The following is a 14,688-nucleotide window of genomic DNA, read 5'->3' on the forward strand; positions in this document are numbered from 1 at the left end:
CCTCTCTCCCAGTTGATGCTTCTATTTTAGGCACCACGTTATTTCCTGCTGTGATTTTTTCAGCCTTCTAATTCAGGCTCTGAGGTAAGCCGTGACATCCGCTCCGGCTCCCCGCAGCCTCCCCCTCCCGTCCCCTGGAAGCTGTGCCTCCTCGACCCCTCTCCGCTGCACCCCAGGGACTTCGGGGACTCACTCAGCCACGCCCACCCCAAAAAAGAGGCCTTTAAGGAGGAGGGACATTTCCCCTGTTCCGGGTGAGAGAGGCCGGCTAGAATACACTTCTAGGCAAGGATCTGGAAAAAAAAAAAAAAAAAAATGACAGGGAACCAGGATAAATGGTACCACTGTGTTCCAGATCCACCAGGGGGACTGCAGGGGCTTCCATTTCAGTGGTTTTCAACTTTGCCAGGGAGACAAGTCCCCTTTGAGAATCTAATGAAAATTATGCACCCTCTTTCCAAAAAATGTCCTTAGGCAACTCCCATCCCTCCACTTCACACACACACACACACACACACACACACACACACACACACAACTTCAGTTCTGCCTCTAAGGACAAGGCTGTGCATGAGACCCTAGGTGTCCCAAGACCCCAGATTAAAAGCTCCAGCACAAAAGAACTGAGTACTCATAGATGCATCTCTTCTCGCCAGTTTCCTCCCAACCATGCTCACCACTCCCTTCTGCTGTTCCCCTCCCCTACGTAGGCCTCCTTATATTTAATCAGTGTGTCTATATGTTTAAGGATTTCACTCCCAAATGGGCAAAGGGAGGCTAGATTGTAAAGTGCTTACTGGGGGTTGGGGGCATGCTCTGGGTCTGCATTCTGATTCCTCACCTGGACCTGCCTGACCCTGTTATCACCTCAAACTCAACATGTCTAGAAATAAATTCTTCATCATTTCCCATCCAGCTTTTCCTTCCAGCTCCCCTTCTCTGTTTGGGGCATGACCTCCTCCTGGTCACCCAGGCACAAAGGATCCACCAGCTTTGACTGTTCTCTTTCTCTCTCCTCCATGCAGGCATCCGATCCTGTCCATCCCCACTGGGGGATGTCTCTCTGGCCTCCACCTCTTCCCTCTCTCTCTGTCTCCACTCACCTAACCCTGGCTCTTGGCTCTGATGGCTGAAATAGCTTCCTGGCTAGTTGTTCTGCCCACAGTGTCTCCATTCTTTAAAATAAGTCAACTTCTGAGTCAGGATCCACCTCTACTAGAACTTCCTTGACCATCTGAACTACTCTAGCACATCTTTCCTGTTCCACTCACTTTATCAGTACATATTATCTTGCCAGCTGCTATATCTCCTTTTGCTGTTTATTTCTTTATATATATTTATTTATTTGGGTGTGCCAAGTCTCAGTTGTGGCACACAGGATCTTCGATCTTCATTGTAGCGTGCAAAACCTTTAGTTACAGCATGCAAACTCCTTTGAGGCATATGGGATCTAGTTCCCCAACCAGAGATCGAACCTGGGCCCCCTGCATTGGGAGGCACTAAGTCTTAGCCACTGGACCCTGAAGGAAGTCCCTCCTATTGCTGTTGAACTTTTAACCTTTTTCACCTAAATGAGAAGCTCTTGGAGCTCTTTCTAGCTCCTGATCTGAGCTTGCCTGGGACCAGCTGCATGCCCAGCACTGCACCCTGGCATGTAACACAAGTGTTTCTGATCCCTCATTGTCTCCCCTATTTTTCAGTCTGGCCACTCCAGCCCTCTTTTATTTATTTATTTATTTTAATTAACTAAGGAGTGCCTTCCACCAGAAAGCAGAGAACCCAAATCCCAATGCCTAGAGTGACCAGCAGGTCATGAAATGTCAGCTTACCCAGGTGTGAGCTGACAGGGTATGGAGGAATGTAGATCCCATGACCCCACTCCAGAAGGCTTGCTGCAGCTCAGCCCCCTCTTCATTGCCACTGGGCTCAGTGTGGCCGGATTGTCCAGCTTTCCCAAAGAAACACCAAATTTGGATTTTTACAAGAAACTTCCCAACTTTTAGAACACTGTACAGGACAAACAAAAGACACAGCCTCAAGATAAATTCAGCCTGCAGGTAACCCTAGACATAAAGGTTTCCTGCCTTGTAATTATTCTTGATGTGGCAGAAAGCACTTTGGATGTGAGGTTCCTAATTAATGGTTATGTCAATAATAAGCCGTGTGACCTTGGGTAAGTTATAGTCCTCTATGGGCCTCAGTTTCCTCATCTGAACAATAAAAAAATCCTATTAAATGATCCCTAAAACCTTTTCAACATAGTTATTCTCTGGTTCTGTGGCTTATACCAAACGGTAATTTTAGGATTTCCCTCTTTAGGGAAATCCTGTTTAATTGAATCGTCTGGCAAATGAGATTTACCCTAAATACACAATGAACACAGATAACCACATTTCAAAGAACTAGAACACAATAAGTCATTGGTTAACTGAAATTCTCCAGGGTTAACTGGAAAACCCCCTTTTAATCAAGCTTATTGTTAAAAGACTTTCTAAAATACCGGAGTTCAGTTTCCTGCCTTTCTAAGCATGGGAGATGCAGCCGTGCTGGGCAAGCGAGGCGAACTGTTGAGTCAATGTCTGGATGGCCCTGCCACCTGGGCCGCAGGGGCAGCAGCAGAGCTGAGGGAGGTCCTCTCAGGACACTCCAGCCAGGGGGCTGCTAGGGTTCAAGGACCAGCTGGCTGGGGCCAGAAGATCACCGCACTGGGACCTCATAAGCCTCTTTGCAGGACTCCAGGGCTTAACATCCACATGGGGAGTGGGAATTACCTCACTCTTAAGCTGGGAATTCATTGAAAACTGGCACTGGCGGGATGTGTGTTGAGGCTGCAAGCCATGACATGACCCCAAGCTCCTTCCCTCTAAAAAGAGTAAGAGTGTGGAGCCCAACGGATCTTAGTCAGAATCCACACTCTTCCACTCCTAGATGTATAACTTTAGGCACACACCTCCACTCTTCTGATCTCAGTTTCTTCAACTATAAATTGGAGATTACAGTACTCTTTCGAAGAGTGGTTATGAGGGCCAAAAATATTGTGTCTCCTTAATGGCTGGTGTGGTGTTTGGGACTTAGTGCTAGGTAAGGAGAAATTCTTATTCCATTAGGAAGTAAAAGCTTTTATTGCTTAAAATCCAGTCTGATTTCCCAGGTCGTTTTTTTCCTTTTTTAAAATTAATTTTTATTAAAAAAATAATAATAAAATAAAATAAAAAGAAATAAAATTAATTTTTATAAGAACATAGTTGCTTTATAATGTTGTGTTACTTTCTGCTGTACAGCAAAGTGAATCAACCATACGTCTACATATATCCCCTCACTTGTGGACTTCCTTCCCATTCAGGTCACCACAGATCATTAAGTAAAGTTCCCTGCATTATACAGCAGGTTCTCATTAGTTACCTATTTTATACATAGTATTAATAGTGGTTATGTATTGGTCCTAAGCTCCCAATCCTCCACCCCCTCAGTTTTTTTCTTAATAGGGTTAGCAAGTCAGTACCAGTCACCTTCCATTTTCCATGATAGACATCTGAGAAACAGTTTACAGAGCCAGATGTTGTCTCTTGCTTCCTCCTCCCTTCCATCCTATGCTATCATTCTGAAATACAGACACCAGCCTTAAAATCAGAGCCAGGATCTTGATTTTACAACTAATTCTTGATTCGGTCAACAATCATCAACAGGTGGAAAAGTTCGGGGCTTCCTTGGTGGCTCAGTGGTAAGAAATCCATCTGCCCATACAGGAGACATGGGTGTGATCCTTGGTCCGGGAAGATCCCACATGCCGTGGAGCAACTAAGCCTGTGCCACAACTGTGTTTGTGCTTTAGAGTCAGGGAGCTGGAGTTACTGAGCCCACATGCCACAATACTGCAGCCCTCAGCTGCATTGGGTAGTGAGAAGAAAGGAGGCTTCTTTTGAACTCGCAGCTCTGGAGTTTTCCTCTCTGTGGGCAACTTGCTTATATCACAGAGCTAGGAGGGACCCCTCAAACTGCCAGGCTCCCACCTCTCATGGCTGAAGGAAGAAGCCGAGGCCCAGGCTTGGGACAGACTTACCGAAGTCATAGGTCTGGTTGGGGGCCCACGTCTGGTGCTTTCCCAGCCCCACGGCCTGCCTTGTTTATTTATTCAACAGGTTTGTTCAACCATGGCACAGCCTGTTCTGACTCTGGAACATTTAAGAGATGAGCCAAAAAATCACAGAAAAATGGTTTGCTCTGGGAGTTAAGGGGCGGGGCAGCCAGGGTGGGAGACAGGGTTCCAGCCAGCTCTGGGGCAGAGTTTTGGCTTGGCCTCTGCTATCTTTTTCCTTCCTGCCCTTGGGAACCAAAGGGACTCCAGTGGTATTTCCTGCCTCGGTTTCTCCAGGACCATCACATGACTAGACTCAACTATAAGATTCCTGGTTCCCATCTCCACCCCCATCAGCTCCATCCCAAACCGCAGCTTCCACCCCACTGAGTTCAAGCCACAGCTTGATGCCCTTGACCAGCCCAGGGATGGAGCTGCTGGGCCCAGCACCTGGACCGCTCTGCGCCCTCTGCCTGCAGGGATCTCTTTCTTCCTGCCTGTGAAAGCTTGCTTATCTTTCTAAACCAAACTGAGATGTCACCGCCTCAAAAACCTTGAACTGATTCCTCAGGTGGACTGCCAGCTACTTTTCAAGTTTTAAAAAGCCCAACCAGGATAAATAGGATAGCAAAAATGCTGAAATCTCTTTGCTTTTGTGTGACTAGATATTCAGTGTCATAATGTTATTATCTTGTGTTGATCAGAAGCACTTATTTGCAGTTACATAAATGTCTGATTACAAAAAACTTGGAAATGAACACCTTACAAATGCAGTTTGTTTGGCTGACAAGATAATTCATTTAAATATTAAGTTCAGGGTAGCAGAAGAGATTGGTGTGTGTGTGTGTGCGTGTGTTAGTCACTCAGTCGTGTCTGACTCTCTTCAACCCCAAGCACTATAGCCCCCCAGGCTCCTCCATCGTGGAATTCTCCAGGCGAAAATACTGGAATGGGTTGCGTTTCCCTTCTCCAGGAGGTCTTCCCGATGCAGGGATTGGACCCCGGTCTCCTATATTGCAGGCAGATTGTCTACTGTCTGAGCCGCCACAGAAGATGGTAAGGACAACAGCAAGCTCCATGGTAAGAAGGTGAGTCTAAGGTCCTGTGTAGCCTTTTGATACACACAGCTGTCTCATTTCCCCAAAAGGCCTGGTACACAGTAGATGCTCAGAAAGTATCACTAGATACTGTATGTGAAGGTGCAGGGTATATGAGGATGACAACACTAGGGTCACGGAAGCCTCTGTCAACTCTAGTGGCTGCCCCTTGGGGACCAGATGAAAAACCAGTCCAGGAGCTGCCCTAGCCTCAGGGACAGCTAACTGGCAATCCTCAGGGTTCACCCAGTAGCGCTGAGATTGCTCAGAACCCGGGGACAAGGCTGTGTATTCTCGAGCCCTCCGGGGAGTAGGGGCAACAGCCTGGATTCCGATGCCCATCGCAGCCACCTCTGCCCCTCTGCTCCAAGCAGCTCCCCAAGAAGCAGAGTCTGGCCAGTTATGGGAGGTGCTGTTCTCCTTCGCTTCCAGCATTAGCTCAGACCTTAAAAATCACAGCCTGGCGCCTGCTCTTCTCATGACAAGGAAAACAGGAGATGTCAGAAGCCTCCTTAGGTATCTGGGAGAGAACAGCTCCTTCTGCTCCCTCCCTTCCTTGTATGAGGTCATTGAATCAGGATGACAAAGCAAACAGTGACGTGTTGGGACTTGTTCCTGGATTGATTCCAGGGTTTCTCCAGCCCCTCCTTCCTCCTCCTCCTCAGAATGGCAGGCCCAGATGTGGACAACAAGCAGCACTGGACTCGGTCCTTGGGATCTGGGAACCGGATGCTAGTTGAGGGGCCCCCTCTGTGGTGGTAAAGAGGAGATCCCACGGAGAGCTGGGTGCAAGTGGGAATCGTGATACAGCACCACTGGACACTTTTCCAGACTTCATTGTGCTTTCATTTGTTCTCATGTGAGTTAAGGAGGACAAGAATTCTTCTCTGACTTTACAGATGAGAAAACCAAGACTTGTTTAAGGTCAGCAACTTAGGGCTTCATGGCTTAAGGGTCACAGAGCCAAATATGAAATAGTTTTGTGACTTCAGCATCTTCCCACCTCATCACAGTCCCTTTTTTAAAAATGTATTTATTTGGCTGCGCCAGGTCTTAGTTGCGGCATGTGGGATCCTCAGTCTTCACTGCAGCAGGCAGAATCTTTTAGCTGCGGCATGTGGGATCTTAGTTGTAGTCTGGGATCTAGTTCCCTGACCGGGGATCAAACCTGGACCCCCTGCCCTGGGAGCGCAGAGTCTTAGCTACTGAACCACCAGGGAAGTCCCACCACAGTTCCTTGAACTTCACTCAATGGTATACCTGTTTCATTCCACCATATTGTTACTTAATGTTCTTCTTCAAATAAACTCACCTTAAAAGCTGACCTCATTCTATACAACATTACATACGTGTATGTATGTATAAATAATAATGCATATATTTATATTCACAACTACTAAAATTAAACATGTTCGTTCTCCTCCCCCAAAGTCAACTTTCATAATGCCAGCGATGCTGGTGCACACTTTGAGAAACTGTCCAACTGTCCTCCGCCCTCCCTGCATTACTAATGATGGATTGTCACAGGCTGGCAGCCAAGTGGCTGCCCTTGTTGAAATGCTCAGCCAGTAGGATCACTCAGGGCCACCACTGTCGTTGTCAGGGCTCTGCCTCCAAATCACACAACTACTAAAACAGAGGGGATAAGAGAGGTCATAGAATCCAACTCCTAATGGGCAGAGTCATATACAGCACACCCATTCACAGTCCTAAAGGTTAAGGGAGCAGCAGGCAGAGGCAAAAAGACAAATGAGCTGTAGTCTTTGTTTGAGAAACTCACAAACCTTACAAATATAAACAACTGAAAACTAGAAGGAATGAGTAAAGAATCTGAAATTATGGTTCCACCATGAACTTGGCATGCCTTTGAGCAAGTTGCTTCATTTTCTGAGCCTCAGTTTCCTTAGACAAAAGGTGATAATAGCTCCTCTTTTTACTTTTAAGACAGATAGCAGCAGCAGCAAACTCCTCCATAGAATATTTGCATGAAGACTGGAGGATGACTTTCTCCAGGTGAAACGAAGCACCAAAAAAAACAGGCTGGGAAGAGATTTGGGGAGCTTGTCAGAGTCCCTAATTTGCTGCTTCTGGGTCTTAGGCCTGGGAAGACTCTGGTGACCTGAACCAGCTTGCTGCCCTGAAGTCTTTCAGAATCCTGATTGTGAAAGAGTTCAGGATCTTATTCTTTCTTCTGCTTTGAAACGTTTGTCTTCTGGCATTCAACTCCTGTATAGCGATGGAGCTTTACTGCCCTCTTGTGGTCACTCCCTGACATAGTTGCATTGACTTTTGAAGGGCTGTGCGTGACAGCCTGAAGAAACCAGAGCCAACCATCCAGATCAAGATTTTCCAGGGCCAGCAGAGGACTTAAAAGCCCAAGTTAAAGCCAGCTGCTGTAACCCAGAACTCCTTGATGGGAAGGGGTAGTTCTGCCTGATTTTTCCCCAAGTAGGACAGGAATCCAGGCCTCTGCCTGCGTTAACACTGCTAAAATGGTAGGTGCTGAGATTATCCAGCTTATCTGGAAAAGTTCTGGAAACAAAGAGCTCTAAGGTCCCTTCTCTGCCTGGAAAACCCAATGGTAAGAAGGGCCAGGACTTGAACTTGCCCTCCAACCCTCAGTCATGTAAAGCAAGTTAGCTGAGCACCTATTTTGTGAACTGGTAAGTTCCATGAAGTGCAAGTGGGGTCCAAAATAAGATAGTTCCCGTCCTCAACTCATAATGCTTACAAACGTAAATGGCCCAAGCACACACATAATTAACAGCTGTCAGGCCATCCAAGCAAGAGCCATCACAGAAGCAGAAATGCAGTGTGTAGGGCTGCTGGAGAGAGGGGGGTTTAGTGACAATCAGGATGATCAAGGTTTCCTGAAGATAGTGAGACTCAGGCTGAACTTTTGAAAAATGGGTAGGACTTTACCGAGTAGACATAAGCCAGGACATTGCATGCTGCATGCCCAGGTGCTTCAGTCATGTCCAATTCTTTGTGACCCCATGGACTGTAGCCCACCAGGCTCCTCTGTCCATGGGATTCACCAGGCAAGAATCCTGGAGTGGCTTGCCATGCCGTCCTCCAGGGGATCTTTCCCACCCACTGATAGAACCCCAGTCCCTAGCATCCCCTGCATTCTTTACCGGGTTCTTTACCACTGGCGCCACCTGGGAAGCCCAAGAGGACCATATTTTGGGGAGCTGATTATGTATCAAGAATGGCTAAAGTTTTTATAGACAGCTCAGTTATTTAATCTCCACAATACTCTGAGGTAGCTCATATTTTCTCTATTTAATAAACAAGGAAACGGAGGCTCAAGGCCATGTACAGCAAGGCTTGATGGACAATATGGGAAGAAGTAAAAGTTCTGTTCAGGGCAAATCTATTGTTACTAGAGTATAGGGTACAGGTGGTTGGGTGGCAGAAAGGGAAGTGATAAGAGCATATGCGAATGAGTTATGATCAAAAATTACAGGAACCCTATGATACAGATTCTAAAGCCTCAAATGAATTTGGATAATGGAGAGGCTTTTGAGGTTTCAGACACGAGGATTCTGCTCAGTGATGTACTGGCCAAGAAGTTCTTTCGGGTTTTTCTCTCTTTAGGAGAGCTCAGAGGTGTGGACAAGAGCTGGATGAGGCACAGACTAAAGGAAGGGAAATCTGGGAGGAATCATGAGGGGGAGTGGAGCTTGGGTCAGGGCAGTGGGTGATACAGAGGAATGAATCCTAAAACCTCTATATGGAGAAATTTTTAAGATCGACTTGGGGTCAGTCTTTTTTTAATGCTAAAAAAAAAAAAAGAAGGTACTTTAAATGGCTGAGCAAAACAAAATCACAGTGTTTGGTTTCAGACAAAGACCTCAAGAGATATATGTTTCATGTTATATACTACCCTCTACTACAAACATTTAGACATGATGGTTATAGAATCCTTTTCCACTAAAGGCTTATGAAGCCTGCAGAAATGCTTCGTCAAGAGATATAAGATATACACTTGATTTATAAGATGCTCTTTCACGGGTTAGATGGCAAGAAAAATTGTTCTCTGCAGAAAGTAAACAGACTTTTACTTTTAAGGATAAATGAGGACTCTAAATGCTACACTTAAAATTCCATATCAAATTGGCAATTAGCACAGTCAGAACCAAGGATGTGGACTAAGTTTAAAAGGAGAGTTATTCTTAAATCTTTTCCCATTTTCCAAATAGAAATCTACTCAAAGTCATACCATCAATTCTATTGATATCTCATTAAAATGAATAACAAATTCTATGAAGACTCGAAATAAAGATTGATTTGGGGGATGAAGAAGGTGGAGTTACACTCAGTGGGAACCACTGTTCCCATCGTATGCTGAGCCCTCAAACCTGTCATCCATGCTGGGTCCTCTTTGGGGGTAAAAACTTCTGGTCAACCCTATAATAGAAGTCTCTCTCAGTCCCACCCTGGACTGTGCTTGCGCCAAATCTCTAAAACAAAGCAGGGCAAAGTCCTCTCAGATTGCTGAGAAGAAATCTTGAAAAATGGTTCTCAATGCCCACATCAAGTGAGGAATCTCAGGATCAAAGAGCAGCCTGTCACGAGAAGACGCCATACTGGCTTGATACTGTGACCCACCCTCCAGAAAGGTCAAGGAGAGTTTTACATCATTTCCCAACAGTTCATCAAACCTGCTGGGTCCAAACAGGGGTGGACCAAACCTTGCAAGGGAACTCAGCCTCAACAGGGGTTTGGATTCCTGCTTTTGATTGCCACAGGGCTGGCAGGCTTCCCCCTGGCTCCCATTCTCAGGAAGCCGTCCACAGCTGCTGGTCACTTGTCATACCCTATCCGGGAGGTGGCAGCATTTCAATGGTAAAGCAACAGATCCCCCAGGCTGTGGTGATGATTTCAAAGTTCAATAGATAGGAACTGTGTCATTATTTCCCACATAGTTAACTCCTTCTAGTTCCAGTGAAGTAGTAATGCGTAAAGGCTTATAATGGGCTATAGGTAAATAATGGGACTTCATACTTTCCATCCTAGATTGGGACAATTCCAGGGGAAATTTTTAGAGCAGGCACTCAACAAACATTTATTGCATATACCAAGTACTGTGCAAAATCCTTAGAAATGTCCTAAAGCAGACCGAGATTCTGTTTAAATTCATGCCACTGACCTTTTCTTTCCAGAATGCTGTTCACTGTAGCACTTACTTTTTCCCCAAATAAATGAGTACCTGTAGCAAAAACACTGTTCCCAGTACCAAAGATTTGGAGACCAGTTGTCCAAGACTGGAGTCTGCCTGCAAAATTTCTGCCTGCCACCTGGTCTGAATCTTAGGCTCAGCTGGTGAAGACTGAAATTGTTCTCAAGCCCTCTTCTGAGATCCAGACCTCTTTATACAACTGTTTTCTAGACATCTTTACTTAGATGTCTTAAAGGGACATCAAGTTCAACTTGTCCAGATGACATCTATGATATCCTCCACCTCCAGCAGGTCCTCCTCCAGTATCCCCTCATTTCAGCAAACAGCATCAGCCATTCAGATGTACAAGCCAGTGACTGAGTAATTACCCTCCAGCCTCCTCCCCCTTTACTCCCAGACAATCCATCACTCAGTCTCCGCCATCTTACTTGTTAAATTGTTGCAAGGACCCCTTTCTGGTCTCTGCATCTTGATCTCCACTTAATTCAAGCTGCCATCCTCTTTCAGCTGGATATCTGCAGCAGACTCCTGACTGGTCTTCCTGCATCCTCTTTCCTCTTCCATCCTTCCTCCCACCTGTAGCTTGAGTGTTCTTTAAAGACCCAAATCTGACCATTTCACTATCACTGACATCCCAGTGGCTTCCCATTGCTCTTTAAATACAGAGGCAGATATGATGCAGAATTCCTAAGGAGGCCACAAGAGTAGACTAGGGACACCCTGCTCACAGATAACTTGTTGAATTCTTGGTGTTAACAATATTTTTTGTAATGTCTAATAACCTTGCCTCCGTTTCTGTGAAAAGGACACTGGATCACTTAGATTTCTAATAACCAACTACAACCATATAGTACAGGAGCAGGTAATTAGCCTTTTGATTAGAAACTTTTCAAATATCCTGAAGAAGTTGTAAGGAACATCTTGAATCTAATGAGACCCTGAAAAGTGAATTAGCCTAGAGCTGAGGTTGGCCCAAGCCTGGCCTACCACCTGTTTTTATGAGTAAATATTTATTGGAACAGTCACACTCATTCATTGTATACTGTCTATGCCATTTGCGTTCCAACAGCAGAGCTGAATAGTCACAACAGATTGTATGGCATGCCAGTCTAAAATACCTGGCCATTAATTAAAAAAAAAAAAAATGGTCTGCCAACTCCGCTTCAGAGGTTCTCCACTATGGTTGTACATTAAAATCACCTGGACTGCTTTTAAAAGGGATTGACCCAGAGATTCTGATTTATTTATTTTTGGCCACACTACGCAGCATATGGGATCTCAGTTCCTGACTGAACTCGTGTCCCCTGCAGCAGAAGTGCAGCAGCCTAACCACTGGACCACCTGGGAAGCCAAAGATTCTCATTAGATTGATCTGACATGGGATTCAAGTATTGGAATCAAAACTTTTAAAATTTCCCTAGGTAATTCTAATAAGCAGCTACAGTCGTGAATCACTGATACGATCCAGTCTCTCACAGGTAAGTCAGCCCAGATGTCATGATCTTTTTTGTGGTGAATAACAGCTACTAGTATCTTCAAAACTGTGTAAAGCACATCTGTCTACATGGCCTCATTTGATCCTAGAATAAACCCGATATCCAAAGAGCTAAAAGCATTACTGTCCCGGCTTCAAACATGACAGAACTGAGGCTCAAGGAATATAAGTCATGTCCCCAAAGCCTCCTATTTGATAAAAAAGAAGCTAAGATCCACGTGCTGGTCTTTTAAACACTGATGTTAACTGTACAAGTTACATGTTTATATTTTATTTTGGCCAATGGAATCCTACTTGCTCTCATGCTCTCCAGACATGGGACTGTACATACTATTCCCAGAACATTTAGAAATCTGCCTTCCTAAAGCAGACTGTGCTCTGTGAAGCACCTAGGATTCCTCAAGGTCACTGTGAGAGTAGAGTGAGGAGAGGAAGATATGCATGCAGGTGTATGTATGTGTGTACATCCAATCCTGATGCCTTCAACTCAACCAGAGTTAGGTATATTTTTAACTGTTCAAGTATTAGGATTGCACATGCAATTTTGTTTAAATAAAGAGTTTTACCTTTGAAGATCAGTGATCCGGATTAGTCCACTATTTAGATCTACAGTGGCATGGCCGCTCTGCCCCCAAATTCCAGTCACTCCTTACATCAAGTTCTTGTCTGTTGGTCTAAGTGAAGTCCAAAATAGTAGTTTCTCTTAACGCCAATATTGGTATTGTTTTCTGAGAAGTCAGACTTATTTTTAGCAGGCCAGACATCTGTCAGGGTAACTGAAGTTTCTCGTTACTGCTTCCTGCCCACCTCATCATCCCATAGAATCCACACCTCATCCACTCCCTCTCGTTGGGCCACAGCCTTTCTCCTGCCTGCTTACTATGTCTGCCTCCAGCCGAATCCACAGGTTTTCCACCTTGCTTCCACTCTTAGGCTTTCCTTTCCTGTGGAAAAGAGGCACTAATGATGGGAAGTGGGAGTGGAAATAGACATAGTTCTGCATTTCTTCATGTTTCCAGAGAGGAAGGAACTTTTATTCCCCTCGTTACAGAGGTGAGAAGCCCCACAGTGGGCAGAAGACATCCAGCTTTTCATTCTGTGAACCTTATTTGCACCTTTCCACAGGAGGAGTGACTAACCCCGATTGGTCAGAATCCAGGATATTCAAAGGGCTGAGTCTCTATCAGCATTGGTGCCTGAGTGCATGAGGTGTGCTGTGTGTTCCTGAACTGTGTCCTGGTAAGCCAGGATTTGTCCTCAAACTTGGCAGGAGGCTTACAGTGAGAGGGAGTAGGAAACCCCCACTGTGTATCTATTCTTAGTTCCAAGAATGACAGAGAACCCAGGGTTATGCCCTGGCATGACCTCCTATTTCAGCACTTACTTGAGGAGGCAATTATCAGTGAATCCTAGAGCCCATCTGACAAAAACACCCTATTGCTCAGTAAAAGCATAGTCCCTAAAGCTTAAGAAAGACATTGTGGCCTTAAATAAACATGAGACATTTTCAGCTTCTTACTTTAATACACTCATGTCTCTCACTTTACTACTTCTCAAAATATATGGTTCCTTTTTACATACATACACAAACACTTTTAAACATAAATAATCAAATTCAAGAGAATCAGATAGGTAGGTAAATTTAGGAAGCTAGGAGTACAGAAGAAAATGCCAGTCACCAGATTTTACAAATGAGCATCTGAATTCCTTCTCCGGACATTCAACTTGATATATTATCCTAAATATCCCATGTCACATGGTCCACAAGGTCTTCCTTTAAGATTCAGAAGCAATCAATACCCATACTTGTCATTAAGATGGGTCCTGCCATCTCCACTTTGGCCTATATCAGCATAAAAAGAAACAAAGAAAAATAGATAATTCACATTTCCAAGTCAGGAGGGAAAAGATATCCAGTCATCAGTAGGCCGAAAAGTAAAACAAATAGAAATATGACCTTTTGTATATAATTTCAAACTACAGTCTTTTCACCACTACTCTAACATTTACTAGCAAATAAAAAGCAAACATTTTAGTCCTACATTTCTATTAATTGCTAGCATATTAGAAACCCAACCCACAGAAAAAGCAACTTGTGGTAAGTACATGGGGAAACAAGTATCTCATATACTGCCTTAAGTGAAAGTCACTGAGTCATGTCCAACTCTTTGGGACCCCATGGACTATACAGTCCATGGAATTCTCCAGGCCAGAATAGTGGAATGGGTAGCCTTTCCCTTCTCCAAGGGATCTTTCCAACCCAGGGATCGAATCCAGGTCTCCCACATTGCAGGCGGATTCTTTACCAGCTGAACCACAAGGGAAGCCCGAGAATACTGGAGTGGGTAGCCTTTCCCTTCTCCAAGGGATCTTTCCAACCCAGGGATCGAATCCAGGTCTCCCACATTGCGGGCGGATTCTTTACCAGCTGAGCCACAAGGGAAGCCCAAGAATACTGGAGTGGGTAGCCTATCCCTTCTCCAGAAGATCTTCCCAACCCAGGAATCGAACCATGGTCTCCTTTATTGCTGGATTCTTTACCAACTGAGCTATCAGGGAAGCCCTATATTACCTTAAGGGTGTACGTATGAACATAAACTAGACAATCCCTATAGAACGCAATTTATACTATCTTAAAAATGTTCATAGCCTCTGCTGCAATATGTTGACTTTTATGAGTTTGTTTTCTACAAGTGCACGTCTACACTTGCAAAATTATACTTATTAGAAGTTACTTATTGTAGACTTATTTGTAATGGCACAAGACTGGAAAGACAGCAAATATACATTGAGAGAACTGGTTAAATATGTAACGATATAGCCATACCATAAAAAA

At 44.7% G+C, this 14,688-nt stretch overlaps 1 protein-coding gene across 3 annotated transcripts in view; it reads right to left on the reverse strand.

Moving 5' to 3' along the window:
• Positions 1-14,688, reverse strand: part of LOC102404037 (solute carrier family 4 member 1 adaptor protein) — a 73,478-nt gene that overhangs the window by 35,069 nt on the left and 23,721 nt on the right. Inside the window, exon 14 of one of the 3 annotated variants that reach the window (XM_045162346.1) lies at positions 13,357-13,695. The exons of the other annotated variants lie outside the window; for them this stretch is intronic. Within the exon in view, the coding sequence (XP_045018281.1) occupies positions 13,646-13,695 (50 nt within the window). The 3' untranslated portion in view covers positions 13,357-13,645. Of the gene's footprint in view, positions 1-13,356; positions 13,696-14,688 lie in introns of those variants that run through there. 3 annotated transcript variants of the gene reach the window in all.

This window comes from Bubalus bubalis, chromosome 12 (assembly GCF_019923935.1).
Source record: "Bubalus bubalis isolate 160015118507 breed Murrah chromosome 12, NDDB_SH_1, whole genome shotgun sequence".
NCBI classification, from domain to species: Eukaryota; Metazoa; Chordata; class Mammalia; order Artiodactyla; family Bovidae; genus Bubalus; species Bubalus bubalis.